At 45.7% G+C, this 26,747-nt stretch overlaps 1 protein-coding gene across 1 annotated transcript; it reads right to left on the reverse strand.

The window, feature by feature from the left end:
- Positions 1-9,599: 9,599 nt before the first annotated feature.
- Positions 9,600-26,548, reverse strand: LOC127161962 (zinc finger C3H1 domain-containing protein). The gene is given in 36 exon segments (XM_051104738.1): positions 9,600-10,395; positions 10,489-10,551; positions 10,828-10,867; positions 13,709-13,810; positions 14,043-14,143; positions 14,295-14,460; positions 14,619-14,723; positions 15,867-15,974; positions 16,943-17,037; positions 17,118-17,316; positions 17,393-17,498; positions 17,591-17,716; positions 17,719-17,827; positions 18,058-18,246; positions 18,328-18,514; positions 18,702-18,879; positions 18,966-19,088; positions 19,162-19,263; positions 19,340-19,461; positions 19,541-19,672; positions 19,784-19,893; positions 19,979-20,548; positions 20,626-20,757; positions 20,905-21,079; positions 21,569-21,694; positions 21,822-21,934; positions 22,658-22,795; positions 22,882-23,043; positions 23,118-23,315; positions 23,486-23,547; positions 23,630-23,750; positions 23,835-24,043; positions 24,131-24,416; positions 24,503-24,579; positions 24,680-25,075; positions 25,954-26,548. Coding segments are annotated over 36 exon segments (5,748 nt in total). The 5' UTR covers positions 26,348-26,548; the 3' UTR covers positions 9,600-10,269.
- Between the last annotated feature and the right edge of the window lie 199 nt (positions 26,549-26,747).

Raw genomic sequence — 26,747 nt, forward strand, 5'->3', positions numbered from 1 at the left:
ACATCCAAGTTATACACCTAGCAAAGGTAGACCGCAAAGACCAGCCAGCTGCTACATAAATATCTCCAGTGGAGACTCCACTCCAGATGGACCAAGCCCAGGAAGGCTTGGTCCTTATAACCTGGTGGAGTGGGCCCCCACTTTTTAGCCCACTGAGGCATAAGCCTGGCCTATGGCAACAACTAACCAGTGGAATAATCTCTGCTTCATAACTGGCAGCCCTTTTGAGTGGCCTCCAAAACACACAAAGAGCTGCTCTGATTGCAGATGACCGGCTAGAGCACTCTATATATATCCTGAGGGACCAGGCAAAGAAAGTTAGCACCCTGCTAATTCTCTGAGGCAGGGAGAGCTAAAAGGTTAATGACCTGTGCTATGAATGGAACAGAGAACATTTTAGGCACATTCACTGGACAGAGGATGACTTTTGCAGGCTTAAATTCCAGAACATAAGTGCTCACTGATAGAGCCTGAAAGTCACCCACTCGCTTGACTGACACTAAAGCTTAAGCAATCTTAAGCAACAGGGGCTGCAAGTCGGACGGCCTCAGAGGACCTTGAGGACCGTGGACAGATCCCAGGTCGGAACAGCATGAGGGCGAGGACTTTCAGTCTCCTGGCTCCCCTCAGGAACTTCACCACTATGTCGCTTCTGCCTACAGACTGATCGACCATGAGAGTGTGATTTGTCACAATGGCCACCATGTACACTTTGAGCATAAAAGGGTGCACCCCTTATCCAGCTGCTCCTGTAAAAAGGACAGAATGGACAATACATCTCAGGCAGACAGGTCAAGTCAAGTCAAGTCACCTTTATTTATATACCGCCTTTAACAATACAGAATTGTGACAAGGCGGCTGTACAGTATTAAATAGGAAACAGTACATCAACAATGCCAAAGGCAACATTAAACACTCACATTATAGGTAAAGGTAGTTAATCAAAAACAATAAAGTAAAATGCAATATTGTGTTAAGAGAAAGTGTCCCCAACTAAGCAAGCCAGAGGCGACAGCGGCAAGGAACCAAAACTCCATCGGTGACAAATGGAGAAAAAAACCTTGGGAGAAACCAGGCTCAGTCGGGGGGCCAGTTCTCCTCTGGCCAAAGTTCCCGTGGTCTTGTGCCGACAGCCGTCTAGGTGATGTGGTCTTTAATGTGGATCCGTCTCTGGGGCTCATCTAGTTGATGTGGACTCCGCTGACATTCAGGGCTGTAGAGGTCGTCTCTAGGTGCTGATCCACCGTCTGGGCTGGGTTCGGACTGGATCCGGGGGACTGCAGTGACCATCTGATCTGGATACGGACTGGATCTGGTGGTTAATGTGACCTCGGAATAAGAGAGAAACAGACTAATATTAGCGTAGATGCCATTCTTCTGATGATGCACCGAGTACATCGGGTGTTATGGGAAGTGTTCCCGGTTCCGGTTGACCTAATTAGTGCAGCCTAACAATCCTTTAACGGATTTGAATTATAAGAATGTGGATTTGTTATGTGTAAGCAAGGTTAAAGAGATGGGTCTTTAATCTAGATTTAAACTGACAGAGTGTGTCTGCGTCCCGAACATTGTAGGGTAGATTGTTCCAGAGTTTGGGTGCTAAATAAGAAAAAGATCTGCCGCCCGCGGTTGATTTTGATATTCTCGGTATTATCAAATTGCCAGAGTTTTGAGAACGCAGCGGACGTGAGGGACTATAATGCGATAAGAGCTCACTCAGGTACTGGGGAGCTAAACCATTCAGGGCTTTATAAGTAATTAGCAAGATTTTAAAATCTATACGATGTTTAATAGGGAGCCAGTGCAGTGTAGACAGAACCGGGCTATGATCATACTTTTTGGTTCTAGTAAGAACTCTAGCTGCTGCATTTTGGACCAGCTGGAGTTTGTTTATTAAGCGAGCAGAACAACCACCCAATAAAGCATTACAATAATCTAACCGTGAGGTCATAAACGCATGAATTAATGTTTCAGCATTTGACATTGATAGCATAGGTCGTAGTTTAGATATATTTTTGAGATGGAAAAATGCAGTTTTGCAAACACTAGAGATGTGGTTTTCAAAGGAAAGATTTCCATCAAATAGCACACCTAGGTTCCTAACTGATGACGAAGAATTGACAGAACAGCCATCAAGTATTAGACAGTGTTTTAGGTTATTACACGCTGAGGTTTTAGGCCCAATAACTAACACCTCTGTTTTTTCAGAATTTAGCAGTAAGAAATTACTTGTCATCCAATTTTTTAACTCAACTACACAATCCATTAGTTTTTCAAATTGGTACGTTTCGCCAGGCCGCGAAGAAATATAGAGCTGGGTATCATCAGCATAGCAGTGAAAGCTAACACCATATTTCCTGATGATATCACCCAAGGGTAACATGTAAAGCGTAAAGAGTAACGGCCCTAGTACTGAGCCTTGTGGTACTCCATACTGCACTTGAGATCGATATGATACCTCATCATTTACTGCCACGAATTGATGGCGGTCAGATAGATACGATTTGAACCATGCCAATGCACTACCACTAATGCCAACATAATTCTCAAGTCTATTCAAGAGAATGTTGTGGTCAACAGTATCAAACGCAGCACTAAGATCCAGTAGCACTAACAGAGAGATACAACCACGATCGGATGATAAGAGTAGATCATTTGTAACTCTAATAAGAGCAGTCTCAGTACTATGGTACGGTCTAAAACCTGACTGAAAATCCTCACAGATATCATATTTCTGTAGGAAGGAAGATAACTGTGAGGATACAACCTTTTCTAATATCTTTGACAGAAATGGGAGATTCGAGATAGGTCTGTAATTAGTTAATTCGTTGGGGTCAAGTTGTGGTTTTTTAATTAGAGGCTTAATAGCAGCCAGTTTGAAGGTTTTGGGGACATATCCTAATGACAGTGATGAATTAATAATATTTAGCAGAGGATCTATGAGATCTGGAAGCATCTCTTTTAGTAGCCTAGATGGAATAGGGTCTAGCATACAAGTTGTTGGTTTAGATGATTTAACAAGTTTATACAATTCTTCCTGACCTATAGTAGAGAATGAGTTGAATTGTTCCCCAGGAAATCTATAGCGCATCTGATGCGACACTGTAATTGACGGCTGCATAGTGACAATTTTGTCTCTAATTGTATCGATCTTAGAAGTAAAGTAGTTCATAAAGTCATTACTGCTATGCTGATGGGCATAGTCAGTGCCTGTTGGTTCTTTATTTTTTGTTAACTTAGCCACTGTATTGAATAAATACCTAGGGTTATGTTTGTTTTCTTCTAAAAGAGTCGAAAAGTAGTCAGATCTGGCCGATTTTAACGCTTTTCTGTACGATAGGGTACATTCCCGCCAAGCAGTACGAAAAACCTCTAATTTTGTTTTCCTCCAGCTGCGCTCCATTTTCCGGGCTGCTCTCTTTAGGGCGCGAGTGTGCTCGTTATACCACGGGGTCGGACTATTTTCCTTAATCTTCCTTAGGCGCAGAGGAGCGACCGTATCTAGAGTCCTGGAAAAGAGAGAGTCAATAGTTTCTGTTACATCATCAAGTTTTTCTGAGCTATTGGACATGCTGAGGAATTCAGATAAGTCAGGAAGATTACTTAGAAAGCAATCTTTTGTAGTAGAAGTGATGGTTCTACCATACTTGTAATAAGGAGTTGAATTTACAGTTTTAGTCATCTGGAGAATACACAAGACTAGATAATGATCAGAGATATCATCACTTTGCTGCAGAATCTCAACGGCATTGACATCAATTCCATGTGACAGTATTAAGTCTAAAGTATGATTTCGACAATGAGTGGGACCGGACACCTGTTGTCTAACTCCAATAGAATTTAGAATGTCTGTAAATGCAGCTGCCAGCGCATCATTTTCAATATCAACATGGATGTTAAAGTCACCTACTATTAAGACCTTATCTGTAGCTAACACCAGCTCAGATATAAAATCAGCAAATTCTTGAAGAAAATCTGTATGGTGCCCTGGTGGCCTGTATAAAGTAGCAAGTACAAACGTCATAGGGGATTTATCATTAACAATTGTTTCTCTGGATAATGTTATATGAAGCACCATTACTTCAAATGAGTTATACTTGAAATTCGCTCTCTGTGAAACACTAAAAATATTGCTATAAATTGTAGAAACACCTCCCCCTTTACCTTTTAGACGTGGCTCATGTTTATAACAGTAATCATGAGGAGTAGACTCGTTTAAGATAATGTAATCATCTGATTTTAGCCAGGTTTCTGTCAAACATAGCACATCTAGATTATGATCAATGATCATATCATTTACAAAAAGCGCTTTTGTCGAGAGGGACCTGATATTCAAAAGGCCAAGTTTTATCATTTGTTTCTCTGTATTATGTAAGTTTTTTATTTGTTGAACGTTGATTAGATTGTTACTCTTAAATTGGTTTGGACGTCTTTTGTATTGTCTAGCTCGGGAACAGACACAGTCTCTATAGCATGATATCTAGGTGAAAGGGTCTCTATGTGCTGAGAATTAACTGATTCTGGTGACGTGAGGCGGCTAGCAGACGGTCGGATTAGCCAGTCTGTCTGCTTCCTGACCTGGGCCCCAGTTAGTCAAGTGCAAACTCTAAGACTATATGCCATATTACTAGAGAGAAGAGCGGCACCACCCCTGGAGGGATGAAGACCATCTCTTTTCAACAGGTCAGGTCTGCCCCAAAAACTTGTCCAATTGTCTATGAAACCTATGTTATTCTGCGGGCACCACTTAGACATCCAGCCATTCAGTGACGACAGTCTGCTATGTATCTCGTCACCACGATACGCAGGGAGGGGGCCAGAGCAAATTACAGTGTCTGACATCGTACTTGCAAGTTCACACACCTCTTTAACATTATTTTTAGTGATCTCCGACAGGTCTTCAGGTTGTGGTCCCTATGCAAGATGGTGAGGCGTCCCCTCTTACGGGCTCAGTGCAGCCTGCTGTCCCGGGGCAGTGTGTTTCCAGGAGAATGGAGACTCCACCCCCAAACGAGTTATGATCAAATAGCTTGAAAAGAAGCAGTCTGTGAGAGATAATCTGCGAGAGGGTCTGATTCGAAGTCAACATCCTAAATGGCCGCTTTGTCAGGGCATGGTTCAGGTGCCTCCGATCGAGCCTTCCCAAGCCTGACATTGGTCAGCAAGGGGCCTGACACTTGTGCTGTAGCGAACAGAAGAATTGCTCTGTCCATTATAACAGCCATGGATTTCATGCACACATCTAATGGGGCAAACTCAGTATTGGCAATAACACAGTTCTGCAACACCAGATCTGGACCAGGGGTTGCGAGGCATATACAAGCTTTCTTGGGAGGGGGACTTGCCACAGTAAGACTCAGCCTTCCCTTCTTCACCCCTTATACATCAGAAGTGCTTCCACTGTGACTCAGGGTCCAGTGTTATCTTGGGACCCTGGTGCTTGAGAAGGGGGTAGCACTTAGTGTTACGGAAGCGCTGTCTCAACTCAGGCTCCACATTGGTTGAGGGTGAACAGTCATTGATGCCGGCTTGGCAATGAAGACCTCTGGTGATTTGAAGCAGCAGCCAAGCTGCTCACCATCTTGTATAAGGGCCACGACCTGAGACTGCCTTGGTGGTTTAAGATGGCCATACGAAGGTGGATATGTTGGCGGTTCACCGATTTGGCAGGAAGTGGCGACTTCTGGGCTGTGGTATATTGTTCACTGAAGCCACCCACTGCAGGGCCAAAGAGGCCTGTGGGAAATACTGGAGAGTTGAGGACGACTGTCTCGTCTCTGTCCTTCATTTCAGTTAGTTCTGGCCAGAGGTGGTGCTTGAAGCCATGAGGTTGGCCATTGCTCGACCAATGGCTTGGATCAAGATTAAGTAGCGTGCAGAGCTGATAGGTTGTGTCGCAAGCTTTTTAAAAGCAGAGGGATCTCGGCAGACTCATTCACACAATGTGAGAGACTATTTTGAAAGAGAAACTAAAAAAAGGTCAATCAAATTATGGAAGCGTTTAAAAGTCAACGACCCCGAATCATACCATTATGAAGCCCTGCAATACCAAGAGCTGAGCAATGGAACCAATCCCCTCTTTCAATACTGTCTATTTGTCCCTAAGAAGACAGTACACTATGGCACACCATCTGTACAAAGTGACAGATAAAAAACTAAGAGCCACCTTGACCATGAAACAGAAAATTTGATTCTAAAATTAATCATATACATCACAACTTTGATCCCCTGTCATAATATGAGAAACAGCCAATTTTATTAGAAGAATGTGAAAACTGCTGCGTTCTGAGAATCTCATGCACACACTTTCCAATTCTGTAAACTCAAGCCCGTTTTGGATTGGCCAGCAGATTTATGTGCTTGCCAAATGCATGAACACTATGGCAAATAAACTATGGAAAATAAAAAAGCTGCACCAGATCATCATGTCCATTAAACAGGTTAAACAGGACATTAAACACGTCAGCATGTGTAGAGACAATGAGTGGTTACCAAACCTTAAACTCATGGAAAAAGGCATTCGTCCTCTCCTTTCATCTGATGGAGTGGGTGCTGTCCTGAAAAACCCGGCTGATGGACACAGATCAGCACACAGATACAGATGTTCTTAAGCTGACGTCAACCAAATCATGCCTTGTCCACACCTGAGGTGTCCTACTTTTGTAGATTCTGCAATCAAAGTCAGAAAATGAGTCCGTTTTGGAAGCGGGAACGTGGGTGATTGTCATGTTGCTCTCCTGTGTTTATTTTTAATATATGTCTTTTTAAAGCATTTTTAAGATAACTGACGATCAATAAAGGTCAAAATAGTAAGTTGTGCTGAAGGACACAAATTTTACATTCCATCATCAGATATGAGGGACAGAAGGTTTGGTACTAGTTTGATCATATAAAACCCATTATCCCTGAGCCACAATCTGCCACATGGCTTGCTACAATCATTTAGCCAAGCAGGACGTGTTCCTGAACCCTATTTCTAACTATTCCCTGCCCCTAAAATAATGGTTTGATGAGAAAAAGAAACTCTAATGAACAGAGTTCTGATGTGTGACTGGTTGATAGGAATGTTGTTCCAGAATCAAACAGAATGGAGATTCAGGCACATGAGGTCATTACAGCCGTGTGATCTTTGCAGGGAAAACAGAAGTGATACTGAAAGCAGCAGATCTGAAGTGCAGCGTGAGTCCACCTGGAGCTGTAACAGCACGTCTGCGATGGAGGAAACAACACCCACCACAGGAAGACATGGAGCGTAACCTTCTGCCTGTGCCGCTCATGTCTCTGACCGACGGTTCATACGACGCACCTCAGCCATACTTTGAAGATAAGTTCAAAATAAGAAAGTACACAACTGAGCACATCTGCAAGACCAACATGGTGAGGTGTGTTAGGTCAGTAAATGCAGTGTGTGCTCCAGTGGCCAATCAAATGAAATCCTACAGATCTAACACAAAACACTTGCTGGTTACATAAGTCTATTGTTCTGAGACTCTGAAACATCTCGTGTCATCAAACTCTCACTCATGTCCATGTACGGCATTTCATCCTCAGATAGGAAACACTTCCTGGACTGCAATCAGTGATTTCCTGCAAATATGAGACCTTGACAGCAACCGTCTCACCTCTGATGGTCACATAATCCCAAATTCAACAGACAATCAATCTGTCATTGTGTGATTTAATTACTAAATTTTCTTGAAATGTTTAGATGTGAGGCTGTTTGCAAAAGAATACAGACAACACATTATTGTTGAATGATTTTGAGCTTTATCTCAAGTTGACTCCATCATCATCATCACATTATTATTACTTTTGCATTTTGAAAAAAACAAAACAAAAAAACTACATCTAGAAATGAGTGTATACAAAAGTGTGTTATTCATTTTTTATTTTTTAATATTTTGTAAAATGAACAAAGAACTGAAATGGAGCCTGCAGAAATCATTTCTGGAACGAGACGCATCCGCTGTCAGGAAAGCAGCGCTGTCTGAACGCCTGTCCCTTCCTTTATTAATCAGACACCAAAACCCTGAGGAACCATCCACAGTGTCAAAGGGTACTGAGTTCCTCTGGATTTTAAAATTACATGTACAGTTGTAATCAAAATTATTCAGCCCCCTTGACCTGAAAGACATTTTGCTGCAGAGAACATTTTATAAAAATTCAACAAAGGCATTGGAGAATGTTTATTAATACACATTTGAATAATTCTGAGAACAAGTTGATAATAATGAAAAAACAAAAACAAAAAAAAAAAACCTGGCTCTAAACATTTATTCAACCTCCGAAAGTTAAATTTGGTGCAGAATCTTTTATTCTTCAAAACAATCAATAAACGCTGCTTGGAATGCCCTTAGAAGCTTCTTTCATCGCTCTACTGCAATCTTGGCCCATTCCTCCACTGAAAGAAAAGCTTTCAGATCACTGACAATCTTTGGTTTTCACATTGCCACTGCTTTCTTCAAATTCATCCAAATATTGTCAATGAGAATTAAATCTGGAGACTGAACAGGCCACTCCAGAACAGTCTGTGACTGATCCCTGAACCAAGCGTAAATAGATCGGATGTTTACTTTGGGTAAACATGATCATCCGCTTCAGTCACTGCACCAAAGACATCACAATTCTGATACTTCAAAGAATCCATGATGTCCTTCATACAGTCATGATTTCCACTTCCTGCTACAGTAAAACACCCCATAACAGCACTGATCCACCTCCATGTTTGACAAAGGAGATGATGTTCTTCTGCTTACAAGCTTTGTCTTTTGTTGCACCAGGCGTACCGCTGATCCACGGGTCCAAAAAGTTCCAGTTTGGTCACATCACTCCATAAAACATTGTTCCAGAACTCCTCGTGTCTACCCAAATGAATTTTAGCATGTTGAAGTCGGCCTTTTTGTTCTTCTTAGTCAAGAGTGCTGTTTGTCAAGATGTGTCAGTATGAAGGCTGTACTTGTCATGTGTTTTTCTTATACACTGGCAGGTTTTTCTCAGTTGCTCTGATACTGTTTTTTTTGTTCAACACCCTCAAAGGTTTTCTGGTACAACACACTTTAAACTAAGGAAAATAGCTGCCAGCTGTGTCTCTAGGAACTTTTAATGTCTTGGAAATCTTTATGTAGCCTTAGACTTTCTAATATAATACAACTATTTCTTCTCTATAGCTTTTGAGAGAACTCGGTTGACTTTACCATATTTGCTACTCAACTTCAGCACACGCACGGGCTAAACGTGTGTGTGGAACAGTTCATAAAGTACCGTCGTCTCTGCGATTTAATGAATTAAATTGCAATTTAATCAGTGAACATGCAAGTCATTTAAAGGTATACTATTTTTGCCTAAACTGCCATTTTTTTCCAATCACATTATGCCTCAGAAAAAACAAAAATCACCCCAATAATAAACACGCAACACTGTATTTCTGTACAAAATAATTTAATAGAAACATTGTTCAATTATAAATTTCAAGGGGAAAAAAAAAAAAAAAAAAACAGGTGCAAGATTATCATTCCTGCAGAATACGTTATCAACGTGTGTGTGTGTGCATATACACACACACACACACACACACACAAACACATACACACACATGGATATTTTTAATTTGTGAAGAAACAATATTACATGAACAGTTTAAAGATGTCTTTTGGCGCAGAGTCCACGACTACAGACATGGTGAGTGTCGGTGAGGTTTGGCAGTCTGTGGAGATTCTCCATCAATACACTGACACTGGTGAAACACAATACTTCCAATAACAGCCATTTCAATCCATGGTTGGAGGTGGAGTAGAAAAAAAAACAAACAAAAAAAACAAAACGAGAAAAAAAAAATAAACAAAACAAAAAACCCTTGGTGTTGAGCCCTTAAACTCTGGAGCCGAGTTAATGTCATTCTTCACGAAACAAAAACTGAAGTAAATTTAGAGAAAGGAAGCAAGCCACCTTAAAACGAGTCACAGTCCGTCAACAACCACGACGCGACGTTCAAGAAAAATAAAAATCAACTTAAAAGTGTTAGTGTACAAACAGAAGACGCAAATCAAAAACAACAGGAAGCAACAGGCATCATCAACAAATTCATACTTACGTACATGATGATAAAAGAGGCCCACATACTGGATTATGGGTAGCTCATAGTGTCTTCGCCGGATTTCCGCTCGCAATACTGACTCTGGCGGGTCTAAGCTAAGACGGACGCACGTGTCCGCGTGGCTCTGGTGCTCTAACGGAAGCGCGCGCCCTCGCTCTGGGAACGTGCCGTTCGTGTCACTCGCTTTGGCTCGGCTCTAACCCTAGCGGCTCGTTTAGACTCACTCCCGCCTCTTGGCACTTGTCAATTATTTTTTTCATTGTGTCAGTTTTACCTCCTTCAGCCGCCTCGAAGAGCAAACACTAGAAAGAGAAAGAGGAGAGCACTGGTGAGCACGGCGTCCGCGGACAAAGAGACCGGAGTGAATGTGTGAGGTTGTGAAAGAGGCTGTTTACATCTTTCCAGAGAGCAGCGGACAGAGGCAGTTTCTGGAGCGCCTGCTGATACAGCCGCTGCACCTGCAAACGTGCGAACAGAAGCACAAACACACCAGAGCGGGAACACACGGTCAGTTCGGTCAGAAGCGCGCAACATTTCCACAGCATTCACATTCACACACACACACTCATTGGTCTTCAGAGGTATGCCATCATCTAAACTCTTACATATTCGTGCACTGAGCATACCCTGCAGGAAAAAACAAACACAATAGATTCGACAGAATGAAAGCAGAAAAACTCGACAGACATCGGCCACTGTGAAAGTCATGACCCGACCTCTGACCTCTCACTCACCTCTGCTCTTTGCCTTTGCTCCTTCTCAACAGCAATAGCTCTGGCAAGAAATATATCGACAGAGGACGTCAAACACTTCACCTCATCTCCGCTTCCAAATCAATGGACATCAAATTCACCATTGCACTACAAAACTCAAGATGCTTGTCAAAAGAACGGCATGCAAACGAATTCGAGGCCCCGGGGAAGTTCAACGAGAAGAACCGCCTGGGCGATTCTTTGCGTCTCACGCTTTTGCGTGTCTGGACACTAAAATCTTTGGCGTATTCTTAAAACAGTCTTGGGGTCAGTGTGGTCGAGACTGCTCAAAAGACTGTTTATTTACAATACATCGTCTGTGACAGTGTTACATATTCCATACGTACAGGGAAAATCCCTGTGGAGAGCGTGACCGCCGCAGTGCAGGTAACACCGCATAAACCCAACAAACGCCGACACCGTTCTCGCAGAAAATGCCAGCTGCAAAACCAACGCAATTGGACCCGGCCCACATGGAGGATCACGAGGACACGGCATTAGTTAGTTTAAAGTTGTTCCTAGCACCGACTACCAAAAAAAGATGCCATTCTGCAGCATTTAAGCCAGCGGTGGCCAACCCTGCTCCTGGAGGACTGGAGTTTAGCTCCAACCAAACATGAAGCATCTAAATCAAGGTATTAAGAATTACATGGAAAACAAAAAGTCAGGAAGCTCTCCAGCTGACCTGAAAACACCCACTTGTGATTGGGGACAACTGCACACCATCTACTGAAGGAAACGTTTGGATGATATTCATCAGACGCCCACTGGCGTCTCAACTCACTTTGACACTCCAGTGACTTTGTACATGGGGCTTATGACTGGAAACTGTCTAAAAAAAACAACACGTGGCAGCCATGCAAATCTCCTTCAGAAAAACACAACAGAAGTCAATATAGTACAAGTATGACAGCTTCCAACCAGCCGCCTTAGTTTACAGCTAGTCCTCCACACCCTTGAAACATTAACATCCTGCATTTGGTGCTGAAGGTATTTGTTTCAGACCCCTGAAACCCAGTACTGGGTGTAGGCAGGGATTTCAGGGGGGGGGTCCAAGCAGCCAAACTTACACCACGCAAAACCGCTTCCGCATATCACCGCCACTGGACATAAATCAGAAACAGGAGTGCATGAGGTATGTCATCTAGTCCTCAACTGACTAAAGGAAACGCTCTTTTAATGCTTAAAAAAAAAAAAAAAAAAAAAAACAGTTCTCGCAAAAATATAAATGTACTTAACCCTAATATTGACATAAACCGACTTTCTTTTCTGGAACACAAAAAATTATAACATTAAAAAAAAAAAAAAGTAAATTTCATACAAGGAGGTTTCCAGGCCCTAAAGCTGACCAGAACTTCAGACTGAGCCAGTTGTGTTCATGCTGAACTTTGTTTTTGAGCAAGTAGCTCAATAAATACAGATAAAAACTGAACCAAACAAAAACTAGTTTATGGCAAAGGTAATGTAGTGACAAAATGGTGCTGGAAAGTCTTTCCTGGGCATGTGCCTCAATCCCATATATGACCCTGGACCACAAAAACAGTCATAAGAGTCAATTTCTTGTTATATATATATATATATATATATATATATACACACACACACACACACATATACATACACACACACACTGAGAAAATCATCTATAAAACTAAACAAATGCATAAATACTTTGCAATGCATTTTACTAATCAATAATCAAGTTTTGATATATTTATGGTAGGAAATTTACAAATGTTCATGGAACATGATCTTTACCTTAATATCCTAATGGTTTTTGGCTTAAAAGAAAAATCTATCATTTTGACCCATACAATGTATTGTTGATAATTGCTACAATAGCAAACACACATGAGGATGAAGAAAGTGAAGAGAAGAACCGGCCCCACAGACTGCAGGAAAATTTGGTCTGATTTTCACATGGGATTTGTCTGTTCAGACCGATGCATAACCAAATCAGCAGATGCTCCTGGCCCAAAGCACTATGGAAACAAGGCCCATCATTGCCAGGAGCCCAGTGGAGCAGCTCTGAACAGAACTGGCCATGGACCAGCGCCTTGAGTGCAACGGCCCATGGTAACGTTTGCGCCTCCAACTGCATTCAACAGAAATCAGCCAGACCACTTTCAAGTGGTGGTGGGTGCATATTAAGCCTTTGTCTGAACAACCTCACTACGCCCAGCCAGTACACAGCCCTGTGTTACAGGAACTGTGTTAACACTACCTCAGGAACATCAGAAGAGAATGAGTGAATGAGCAGGGGTACATCCCACTGTAATGCAGAGATTCCCAACTCATAGACTTATCCCAGTCAGCCTGAGACGGGCCATCATTCATGTGGCGTGATAAAGCGACCCATGCGTGATGGTGGATGCTTTCTAGAATGCACGGTCAGTAGAGGCATGTGAAGCCCTGTCAGCCTCATCTCCGTCAGATAAGTAACAAAAGATGCTAGAATGAGAGTAAACTAACAGGCAGGGGTGTAATTCAATTCACCACCACCTGTGTCACTCATCTTTACCACTGCACCTCACCGTTATAAAGCGTCCTCAGACACAAAGCCAAAGACCGCTGGATCTTACACGTCATGTGGAACATTCACACTCGCAGGATCAGGTGGCGTGTGTTTTAAGGAGAATTTAAATTTGAGAAGTTATATTAAGGAGATTCCACGGGTCTTTTCCTGTACATATGGAATATATAACACAGAGATTTGATAGAAAGCAGCCAATTTTCTTATTACTATCATACAGAATGCCTTACAAGATACGCAGAAGAGGTGGAGAGCTACACCGTAAGCGATCATCTCATACGGACACACAGAAACAGATTAGCTTGATATATTTGGAGCTCATGAACTTACATTTTCCAGATGGCCAGACAGGTTGGGACGCTACCGCACAACATTCTGCTTTGCAATTTAAAATGTTCAACATTGCCATCCTGCCATTCCTGCTGCAGCAACCTACACAACGACAAATGACACTAAACTCGAGGACATTAAAGTGCCTTCAGAAGCTCTGACTGTATCCAGTGCCACCTATTAAAGACGTTAAAGAATCAAATATTCCCCCATTACAGAGAAGACTGACTTTTACAGCTTCGGTGAGCCAGGAAAACCAATCAAATTAGACACATGAGAAATATTACCACTGTACAGGACTAACAAACAAAGTTCAGGCAAGTCTTTTGTTTACCTTATGGCCAGTTCAGTATTGGTTGGCATGATGTGCTGAAGTTTTTCCAGGATAAGGGAATGTTGGGATTGAGGGAAACAACCCAAATAGAAGGATACGACCTGCAACGCACACAGCACAAAAAAAAAACACACTACATCTACACTGTCTGATAAACAATGGCCAGAACGCTTCACATGCAATCATCCTGCTGAGACCAGGGTGATACCATGAGCTAAAGAGATGAAGGACCGAGGCTTCATCACGACATACCTTGTTATGGAAGCCGAAGCTGCTCCAATATCGCGAGGAGCTGAAGGGCAGGGTGAGCCTGCTCGGCACAGTCTCCAGACAGCGGTGCACCAGACCCGTGAACATCTTCAGATCGCGAACGCTCGGCTGCTGCGCCAACATCTTAGTGCTGGCGAAGGACAGATAGCTGGGGGAAAAGGGGAGCGACCAGTAAAGAGCGGAAATAGCACGACCATGTGCACAGTGAGGATGACACACAGATCAACAAGAAATCTACTCAATGGTTTGAAGCACACATAATAACTGATAAGAAGTTAGGTTTACCAAACCATACACTTTACTTACTCTAGCCAGAGGCTTTGAATCAACTCCAGCTTCGTAATAGTTCCCAACGCTTTCTCAAACGCATCAATGGCTTCTCTCACACTGCCATAGTTAGACTGCCAGAAACTGTGTTAAAAATCAGGAATGAGAGTTAGAGCATGACCGGTGAGGGCAGCAGACAGACAGACGGACGGACACACAGACAAATGGACGGACGGACAGACAGACAGACAGACAGACAAACAAACTGACAGACAGACGGACTGAGGCAGACAAACAGACGGACGGACTGAGACAGACAGACGGATCGTCAGACCGGCTGACAAATGGACGGACAGACAAACAACCTGACAGACAGATGGATAGACTGACAGAAATGCAGACAGACAGACAGACGGACGGACTGACAGACAGATAGACGAATGGACAGGCAGGCGGATAAGCAGACAGAAGGATGGACAGACTGACAGACAGATGGACTGAGACAGACAAACAGACGGATGGACAGGCAGGCGGATAGACAGACGGGTGGACAGGTTGATACATGGACTGAGACAGATGGACAGCTGGACAAGATGACGGACAGACAAACTGACAGACTGATAGACGGACAAGTTGACAGATGGACTGAGACAGACGGATAGACAGACAGGTTGATAGATGGACTGAGACGGATGGACAGGCGGACAAGTTAACAGACGGACAGACAGACTGATATATGGACAAGTTGACAGATGGACTGAGACAGAGGGACAGGCGGGCAGACGGATAGACGGACAGGCTGACAGACGGATGGACAGATGGACAGTTTGACAGACGGACGGACAGGCTGACAGACATACTGAGACGGATGGACTGACACCCAGACTGAGACAAATAGACGGATGGACAGACTGAGACAGACAAATGGACAGACAGACAGTCTATCTGTCAGCCTGTCAGTCCATCTGTCTGAGACAGACAGACAGGCAGGTGGATAAACAGACAGACTGACAGATGGACAGACAAGCTGACATACAGATGGGCAGGCTGATAGATGGACTGAGATAGACAGACAGGCTGACAGACAGACTGAGACAGACACGGATGGACAGGTTGCCAGATAGACTGAGACAGACGGACAGGCGAACAAGTTGACAGATAGACTGACAGGTTGACACGTGGACTGAGACAGACAGACTGATAGATGGACAAGTTGACTGCTGACAAACGGACAGGCTCACGGATGGATTGACACCCAGACTGAGATAGACAGATGGACAGACGCACCAGTGCAGGAGATGCAGGTATGGCAGCTGAGTTCTGATCTCATCCTGAAGATCACTTTTGAGGGCTGGAACTCTCAGCAAGTCTTGACTCGGAACACCAAGAACATGACTGAAATCATAAACATCACATCTTTCAGCACTATGGGTACGTTCACACTTGGCGTATTTTTTGACAAGAAAAAGTTGACAACGGTGCTTTTTAGTAAAAAAAAATCTGGCGAGATTTTGAATCTCGAGAAAAGAGGAAGCTCGCTCTTGCCCTAGTGTTTTTTTTTTTTTTTTTTAGCATTTTTGCCCTTTACTTGATAGGGCAGTATTTAGACAGGAAGCGAAGTGGGGGACAGAGAGAGAGAGAAAAAGAGAGAGAGAGGGGGACGGGATCGGGAAGGATCTGCGAGCTGAGACTGGAAAAAGGGGAAGCTCGAAACGCAACGGCATTCATGTTAACTTCAAAAACCAACACACTGCTCCGATAGCCTTGTGGGCAGCGCGTCGGTTTTTGAAGTTAACGGGGAGGAGAATGTCGGTTCACAACAATAAAATAAAAGTCTATCAGCCGGCACCGTCTCCATTTTTTCTTCTTGTTCTTGGCTACTCGCTTGTCATTGGTCAGCTGTCAAAAAGGCGCTTGACGTAGGGCGTTTCTTTCAGAAAAATGTAACTTTTTTCAACTTGAAAAGACGCTCTGAGCTGCAGAAAAAGACGCCAGCGGTGGCGTTTAAAAAAAGCACTCAGGACTTTTTTGAAAACACGGTTTACTCCATAGAATTACAATGTAAAACAGACGCTGGCAGTTTGAAAAAAGACGCCAAGTGTGAACATAGCCTAATATTGCCAACAGAAAAGCAAGCAAAAGTAAAATATGCTTGGTGCACATGCAGGAATGAGGAGTCCTGGAACAGGAACAGAGTGATCTGTCACAGAAAAAACAAAGAACTGGATTTTCTACTATTTTCTACAATAATGTAGAGCCTGAGGAAAAAAACAGAAGAACCTAAATAGCTTATTAGAGTGGGAACCCTATTTATATGATCACATGACTGTGTGTGCAGACTGTGGTGTCAGTGAGGATGTTACCTTAACACATCCAGAGGCTTCAGCTGATCTTGTGCAGTTTCACAGAAAGAGCACATGAATTTGTCAAAGAGCTCTTCCATAACACTGTGTTTACCCTGCGCGACACAAGCAAACGCATGAGCGTCAGGTCATCTTCACTAAGTTCCTGAATGTTGAGATGATGCCGTTCTCTCACCTGAGCGAGCAGACTCTTGCTGAGCTGGTGGAATATGCGAGCGCTGCCGGCGCTGTCGGAATGAGCGCGTCTCCACAGCTCTTCTGCTTTATCTGTGCGTCCCGAGGACACGTGCAGTTCCCCGGTGATCTCCAGCAGGGGGCAGTAGAGCGGACACTCCTCCAGCAGACGCTCACACAGTGCAACAGCCTCCTGACACCTGAAACCACAACACTCACATCAGTAAAAGCACAGCACTCAGGAAGTCTCATCACCGCATGACGGAGCCCCTGTACCTGTCCAGCGTCCTGTACAGATGAATGAGGTTTGAATGAAGAGGGAAACACGCCTGAATCTGCTCACTGGAAGACAAACGCCCATCCGTGCAGCGACTCACAGCATCTACAGGAAACAGATAACGTTTGAGTTTCTTATTTTGTGTAGGTGCTTTAACACTGATGTCAGGCTGGTTGAATATTTACGAGGCGCTTCACCTTTGAACAGGCTGATGATGGCGTCAGCAGGTGTTTGGAGATCTCTGACTGTTCTCCAGGGAATGAGGAACGGCTCCGTGCACACGATTCTGGAGGGGTTGGAGTTGGCGGGGTCGTACAGACACGCGGCAGACGTCTGAATTGGGTCAGGTGGATATATGACAGCCACATCAGACAACGGTCAGCCACGGTCAAATGATCCGCGACGCTCGATTTAGAGCCCGAATGTAGCGCACTCTGCAGAAGATACAATAAAAAACAAACAATCTAATTTAGAAAAAGACAAATAATGGGAAATATATTTGCTTATATTCTGGTGAGCAAATTCAGCACAAATGTTGATTTTTTGGTGAACTATCCCTTTAATCAAGTTTCCAGCTAACAAGTATATATTTTTTTAAGTTTAATTTCAATTTTCCAAAACTAAAATAAATAAATAAATAAACTTATGTAGATCAGACTTGTACCTTGAGTATGTTGAGAGCGCTGTGCTGGCGGCCCGTGAACACGCTGAGCTGAACTCTGAAGAGCAGCGACTCCAGCAGCTGGAAGGAGCGCACATCCGGCCTGATGTCATGCGACGCCTCCAGCAGGTGTGAAATCAGACGCCCACACACGTAATCTTTCCCCTCGAAACCGCTCTCGACGCTCATGTACTGGAAGACAGACACAAACCACAGCTCTTCATCCGCTCAGATGCGTGTCGCTCGAAAAGACAATCACGCGTTTCCACTCACGGTCCACCAGACGTCATAGTGCGGCGCGTGCTCCACGGCCATCTCGCACATCTCCTGAACCTCCTCTCTGCTGCCGCGCCGCGAGAACAGCGTCAGATAGTGACACCACACCTCTTTGTCCTCGCGGTTGTCCTCCAGAGCACGGGACAGCGTGTTCAGCGCCGCGTCCAGACACTCTGACACAGAGCTACACACACAAACCCACAAACTGTTCAGCCCCATCGACTAACAGAGATTTTTGTTTTCTAGGAAGATGCGCTCGCCTACAAATCATTCTAGAATAATTCATTTCGAGAACTCAATAAAATAGTGAGTTTATTGCATTAATGGTTAATTCTACTGATCTGCATGAACGTCTGCTCTCCCACACTCACGTGTCTTTCTGATTGAGGTATTTGAAGGCCAGTTTGATCCACAGCTGCACGTCGTTGGGACTCTCCAGCACGCTGGTCTCCAGATTACTGATGTCATCCGTCTCGCTGTCGAAGTACCTCTTATCATCCTGCGTGACGCAGACATCAGCCGACGACCAACGCTCCTGCACGCGCCCGTCTGTCAGACAGGAAGAGAGATTCACGTCAGTGATATCGGCCCAGTTTTACCGTATAAGCAGCGCCGTGATGTCTGGTGACTCTGACCGTGACAGACGGGAACGGTGACGTCCACAGTGTTGAGCTCTTCATCTTCCTGTCCCTGTGCGTTCACTTTCTGAGCTGCAGGTCTCCATTTCCGCTGGGATTTACACGTGGTGAAAGGAGGAACTGATAGAAAGAGCGACGGTCAGCTGCAGCGCAAACTAAACTCATCAAACACAGATGTGACACGAGCACTCACTGTGTCTCAGTCTCTCGTTGACTTTGCTCACGAGCAGAACGGCCTTCTGGTCCGTCCCCATCCGGTCCTTATTGGGCCCAAACAGTTTCTTCATATATTTCTCTGTGAACAGAGTCGGGGCTCGTGATTTATGTATTTTCCACGGGTCGTCTAGAGACGTCGTGTGACGTGACGTTACCTGTGGCGCTGCTGATGTCACCGCTGCTGCTGGCGTCTGTGCAGCCAATCAGAGGCAGGCTGTAGGACAGGATGTCCTGAAACAGCTGGCTCTCAGTGAGGGTGCAGTCCCTCATGTGCTGCCTGAAACACACAGATCGCTTCAGCCACAGAGTAAAAACACAGTCAAACCTCAAACAGCATGGTGTCCATCCACACGTACCACGTGCAATCGTCGTCGTTGCACGTCCCGGTGAGATCGAAGCGGCAGAAACGCTTCTTTGGCTCGATGGCGTTGCTGTAGGTGACGGAGCGAAGGAAAAGCTTCTCTTTGGTCCGGTAATACGGGCTGAACCTGTTTGAATAAACGTCATGAATACGCGCCATTACAGCCACTGTATAAACGTTTACATTTCAACAAGAAAAATAGTTTTAATAAGTTGACATCCTGAATATTGAGCCAAACCTGTATGATTTGAACACTAGTAAAGGACTGTGATATGGTCCAAACGATTCTGGTTTTGGCTCGGCTCTGCTCTGATGCGCTGCCATCGGATCGAAGTCCACCTGCACGAGCTGCACAACACACACACACACCATGAAAAGAGAAGAAAACGCTTCGATGCTAATGACACAGACAGCACTACATTCAGCACCGTACCTTCCCGACAGCCCCGCCGTCCTCCGCGCCGCTGCTGAGCGAGCGCATCTCCTCCTGCAGGAGCTCAGAGAGGCCGACACACCGCTGGTAGCGCTGCCGCAGATCCTCCACGTTGAGCCCCAGCAGCAGCTCTGGCAGACCGGCCGCGCTGCAGGACGCCGCTTTAGCCTGTTTGACGGGCACGGGCGAAGCGGCGGGCGTCTCCAGATGGCACAGTTTGGGTTTGGTGAAGGAACCGGACTCTCGGAACGACCGCCGGCGGGTATTGGGCGTCACCGGAGCGGGAATCTGCTGCTGCTGCTGCTCATCCTCCTCGGCCTCCACGTCCTCATTGGACAGGGTGAGCTTGTCCTGGGTGAGGTCGTGCAGCGAGGGCTGCGGTAACGGGTACAGCGCGCCGGGCGTCTGCGGGGCCGCGGGCCGAGGCTCGGCTTGCCGTAACGCCTGGGCCTCTTTGAGTTTCTGAATCTTGAGGGCGTATTCAGACTCCAGCTGCTGCAGGCGCCGCTTCTGAGCGATGAGCTCCGCGTAATGCGCGTCCGAGCGGTCCACGCGCCGAACCTTCACCGGCTGCGAACAGAAACGCATCAGTTTCACCGTTACAGAACGTCATTCGCTCTGTCAATCAATCATCCGTGTGATCTTACGGAGTAGATGGCGGCCGACGAGCCTCGTTTGAGCGCGGCTGGAGCTGCGGCGGCCTGCGCCTGAGACAGATCTCTCTCCAGCCTCACAGACTGCTGCTTCTTCACGCTCACACGGTGCTGAACTCTCTGAACCTGCAGCCCAACACAACACACGCTCACAGCGGCCAAATCTCTCAGAAGATTCAATTCAAAAAAATGACATTTCATTAAAAATGACACATAACAGGAACTAGACAGTCCCACTAGCACCGTAAAGACCCACGATTCAGCTCGGCTCACCTGCTCCTGCAGTTTCTTCAGCAGGACTCTGTTGGCACTCACGATCTTCTCTGACGCCAGCAGCTGCTCTTTGAGTCGCGTCACCTTCCCCTCGGCTGCTTTCAGAGACTCTTTCTTCTTCACTTCCTGTTGCAGGAGCTGCTTCAGCAGAGCCTCGTCTTTACACAGCTGCGCTCTGCACAGGAATCACAGTTACGAGCATGAGCGCGTCTTCACACAGCAAAAATACACCGATCAACCCAGCAGGTTTCATGAAGGTAAATGTAAGAGTTTAAACCCTTCTTAAGATCCCAAGTAAAGAAAACTTATGGAATAAATGAAAGAGAACATTGTCTCTAAATGACAAGAGATCAAATGTTTCTAAATGTAAACCATCAGAAACACTGATCACCTTTAAAATCATTCGACAAAAAAAATAGCTATGACTAGCTCTGCTCCCAATACTAGAAAACGAAAATAACTTTTACTGCAAGGAAGTGATGTTCCTCCTAAATACATTGGTCTCGTTTTCCAGTGCAAATGTCTAAAGATTCTTAAACCAAGATGCATTTACCGAAGAGGCAAGATGACAAGTCCTGTTTTCTGTGAAACTGATCAAAATGAATTGTATGATTAATTTAAAAATTAAAGCTTTTGAAAACCTGCAGAAACCCTGTCATCTCACTTGTGCTGATTAAACTTCTCCTGCAGATCCACTGCTCTTCCCAGGAGGTCCAGCTCAGAGTCTGAGCCCGCAGGAGACGGGACGCCCATCACCAACTCCAGCCGGCCTGGTCTCTGCCTCTCCAAACTGCAGCACAACACATTCATTACATATTCCTCGACACTCAGAAATGAACAAACATTAAATCCAGTCATCACTGACACCGGTGCTGTTAAAAACATCAGATGTGTACGGGACACATGAGCAAACACACCTGGCCATGTCGTCTCTGAGCAGGCGATCCATCTTCTTGGCGTCAGGAAGTGCTTCTGCGCTCTTCACTGGGTTGTTCTCCTTCTCTGACACGGAGTGCTTCGGTTTGGCAGCCTGAAAGCAAACAAACATCAAAAACTGGTGAAAACGTGGCATAAACTAATTCCCAAATCAATCACTCCGACTGTGTTCTATTAAGTGAACCAAGCACATTCAGCAAAGCTTTTTTTTCCTATTTTCAAGGATTTTAATCACAGACCTCACTTATCAAACAGACCTCTTCTATTTCAAACTGTATCGCCTTAATGGTTTGATGTTTTATACTGTAAACAAATTAAATAAACAAATACAACACTTGTGAAAACATTCCAAAATCCTGATCTGAGACAAATGATTCGCGAACCCGCACCAAAGCCCTGATCTGAATCAAATGACTCTTGATTTGCACTCCGAAGTTCCGATCTAAAGCTAAATATTTGCGATCCACGGTCTGAAGTCCTGATCTGAATAATGATTCACGAACTCACGGATCATGAATGATTTGACATACAGTAGGTCGGAACTTTGCGTACCGCCATCATTAGATTTGAATCGTTCAATTCACGAAATGATTCTCAAACCCGTTCCAATCTAAATCAAATGATTTGCGATATGCGCCCCGAAGTCCGGACCTGGAGCAAATGATTCACAATACGTGATTTGAAGTACTGATCTGAATTATAATTCACAATGATTCACTCTGAATCATTTTGCAACGCAATGGTTTAACAGATTCTGAGTTTCAAAAGCCCATTCAGTGTATTGCAGCGTCACGTTCACACAGAGACTCGCACGTACCTCGACTGTCCTCCGAGCTTCTTTAATCATGGACTCCAGTCCTCCAAACATGCTCTGAGCGGGGCCGCAGCTCTCGCCGTCAGAGTCGCTGTCGTCCGACGCGTTCAGACGCACCACCACAGCCTTGTGTCGAGGCAACTGCAACAAACGCACAGACATATAACGCCTTCGCTCTTTATCACGTCTGAGCTAACGACTCCAGATCATGAGCCTGCGTCACTCACCACAAACGGGGCTTTGGGGGCCGGCTGTCCCCGTACGAACTTGAGCGCCCTTGCGTGAGAGATGACGGTGTTGAGACTGACGGCCGTGAGGTTGCTCCTGGTGTTGGGCTGAGCCACGGGTCTGAGAGCCGGAGAGGGCGGCCCGCTGCTGCTGCACGCGTCCTACGGAGACAGAGCAGCTGTCACACGTGACGTCCCGCTCACGGTTTAACACGTTACACTCTGATGCGCCTTACCTCTGCTTTAACGGCTCGTTTGCTGGCCAGGGACTTGAGCAGCTCTTCTCTCAGCAGCATCTCCTCTTCCTCTTCCTCATCAGCAAACGGCGGCTTCGGCGGCTGCTCCGCTTCATCTGGGGGCGGCATCGGAGGCAAGGGGGGCGGAGGAGTCAAGCGCACAAACTCCATCTGCTGCAGGTAGTGCTGCCCCACACCCTGACACACGAGCACAGGAACCAGGACGTTTCCATTTTAGAAATCAAGCTAAAACTTGTGTTCATCAAGGTGAATTATGTAGCAAAGGTGTGAGGAGAGGACAAACAAAACACATTTATACATGGGGCTTGACCTCGACTGAGACACTCTGATGTTTTGGATAAACGTACCTGTCTGTAAGGTGTCGATTCCAGAGGAAACCAAGGCAGCGCGTCGTGCGTCGGTGACGTGGCTGCAAACAATCATAAACACCATTACAGTCTGAAATGTGTTTAAATCAACAGCATTCACATCACGTTGCTCGTCTCCTTTACCTGGAGAGTTGGTTTCACTGTCCGTGTCCATAGCCACCTCGTCGTAGTTATCGTACTGGTAGAGATTTCCCGACGTGTCCAGACTCTGTTTGGCCAGTTTCCTCTGATCAGCGTCTGTAGACTGTAAAATAAAAAACACACGTCACACGATCATCAGACTGCGCTGAGCTCCAGGCCGTCGTATCGTCAGACTCGAGCCTCTCACCTTGCTGCGGGAGCGATGTTTGGAGCCCACTAGCTTCATGAAGCGGTTGTACTGCTCGTCCTGATTGGACAGGTCTCTGATCTTGCGAATCTCGTCCTCTCTCTTCCTCCTCTCCTCCTCCTCCTCCTGCTTGTTCCTCTGCTCCTCCTGCTGTCTCTGCTGCTGCAGTTTCCACGTGCGCAGCTGCTGTTTCCTCCACGCCTGCTTGGCTGCAACGGACAGACACATGCAGTATTGCGTTCAGACGGATGTGACGGCGAAGCACGGTTCGGTGTGTCGGTGTGAATGTGTCTTACTCAGGTGGGCCGGTTTCTTCGCTCTGCCTGCCGCTTTGCTCTTGTCCGGAGCGGGTTTGGCAACTCTCGCCCTCTCCTGCGACCTGCACGCCGCGCCTCCTCTGACGCCCGTCTTGTTCCTGTCGCACGGAGACTCGCTCTTGTCCTGAGACACTTTAACGGCTTTGGTGATCTTCTCCTTGCTCTCCTTCAACACCTGCTGCTCCTTCTGCTGCCACCTCCTGCTGGCCGACTGCAGAGCCAAGAGACGCAGCTGCAGCTCCGACAGGTCGTCCTCGTCCTCCTTCTGCAAGCACATCGTCGCATTCAAGCGCTCAACCATTGAACTATGAACTTTCAGGTTTCAGGTCACACAGTAAAGTCGATCTGTACCTTGACGTGGACGACGGGAGTCTCGTCACTCACAGCGGAGATGTTGAGGTCCGATTCTGACTCCTCACCCTTCACACCTGAGAGAAGATGATAATCGTAATAAACAAGCCCGTTCAATGAACTGCTTATAACTCAGTATGTCGTTCTCGACTACCGAAGCGTAAGATCTGCGTTTACCGTCATCTTGATTTCCGTCGTTCTCCCCTTCGTCGCCGTCCGGCCTCTGCACGTCCTGCGCGGTTCTGCTGTTGAGAGCGTCTCTTTCGGCGGGCGTCAGAAGCTTCTGTCTGAGGGGTCTGATGTTGAACGCCTGAAACACTTTTTTCTCCTCCTTCACAGCAGAGACGGGCTCCTCCAGCGCCTCGGGCGGCGGGACGGGGTCGGCGGCCGGCGAGCAGCGACCCGGCGGCTCGTCCTCGTCTTTCAGGGCCATTCGTTCCTCCTTCCGGATGCATTCTAGCTCCAGCTGGATCTGTTTGTACTTCAGCAGCAGATCCTCAAAGCTCTCGTCCGTGGTCTCGGCTTTGAGGGCGTTGTTCGCCGGCCTCCGCGTCTGACATCTGCCCGCTTTCTCTGAGCACCGGCGGTTAAGAATCAATTGTCTTTTCTTCCTTTGTTTTCTGCTGTAACAATGTGAAAACATACAACATATACTGCACATCGCTGGTCTGCTGTCCCAAATTAATTTAACCATAAATAATTGACAGAATGCTCTGCGGATCTCTCATTTTCCTCCCCACATCCTCAGGCCTCCATTGAGCTCATTAACACACAAGGGCATACATTCACAGCACACAGTGATTAGCCAATCAGAGCAGAGCCTATTTACACATAGAAACAGAGTGGCAGACCCAGACGGGTGATTGAAAGCATCAGCAAGAGAAAACCAAGTCAAAACTACTTTTGTGTGTAAGTGAACTGCTGTAAACTTGGAGCACAAAACCAGTCACAGGTATCACGGGTATATTTGTAGCAATAACCAACAGTACGGTCAATTTGTCTTTTATACCAATCATCATTAGGATATTAGGTAAAGCTCATGTTCCATTAAGATATTTTGTACATTTCGTAGCGCAAATATATCAAAACGTAATTTTTGATTAGTGATATGCGTTGCAAAGAAGTTAATTTGAACAACTTTAAAGGCGATTTTCCCAGTATTTTGATTTTTTTTTTTCCATTTTTCCACCCTCACCTTCAACTAGCTGCATCACAGCCAAATATTGCCCTATTCTAACTAATCATACCTTAATGGAAAGGTTGTTTATTCAGCTTTCAGATAGTGTATATATCTCAATTAAAAAATATGACTGGTAAAAAATATGAGCCCTTATGCCTGGTTTTGTGGTGTAAGTCACAGAGCACGAACTATGGCAGCACACACAGCATTCATATCTTCAGATCACGATAACTCTCTATCATACAGCAGTATTTTACCGAGATAAGGATACGTTTTCTGTTGGGCGAGTCGTTTCTGCAGCCGTGATTGTCCGGAAATCGCTCCGTCCAGTCTCGCGTCCAGTCCGGCGGGCGGTGTGCGCGATACCTGAAGCGGCCCAGCGCGCCGTGACTGCGCTCCCAGAAGCCGGAGCGCGGCGCCGATTCGAACCCCTGCCGGAGGCCGGAGGGGAAGGGCGGATGAACGGCTCTCAGCGGCACCGGAGCGCTGTTGTTGAGCATGGGTCCCGGTAAACGCGCTCTCCTGTTCATTATGGGTCGGCCGGGGCGTGCGCGTCGCGGAGGCCGCGCGTTCTGCCGCTGCCTCTGCGGCTCGTCGTCGAAGATTTCCCCGTCCTCCAGCTCGCCCTCCTCTTTAGGAGACGGACAGCCCGAATTCACCTCCATTACTGATATCTACTGACGGCTGGATGCGTTTACTTACAATTCATGCTGATAACTAGGATCGAACAGTTCGCATCGCGCAAGGAAGCGTCGAACGCGCTACTAAGCAGCTTTCAGCGGAACATCGCACTCATCCTCACTGCTCCTCCTGTGAGTATCGCGAGATTTCACGCACTTCCCGTCTCTTTCCCGTAGATAGGCCGGGGAAATTATTTTTGAGGTTTGTTGTGTCAAAGGGCAGCACAAAACATCTGCCGGGAATCGAGCATTACATTACTGTATTTTCATTCATTTTCATTCTTTTAATGCATTTTTTTTTTTTTTTTTTTAAAAAACTAGTTTTCGTTATATGAAACAAAACATAAATATTAGATAAAAAAAACAAAGTAAACTTAAAAAAAAA

The sequence above is a fragment of the Labeo rohita genome, unplaced genomic scaffold (assembly GCF_022985175.1).
Source record: "Labeo rohita strain BAU-BD-2019 unplaced genomic scaffold, IGBB_LRoh.1.0 scaffold_79, whole genome shotgun sequence".
In the NCBI taxonomy this organism is placed as follows: Eukaryota; Metazoa; Chordata; class Actinopteri; order Cypriniformes; family Cyprinidae; genus Labeo; species Labeo rohita.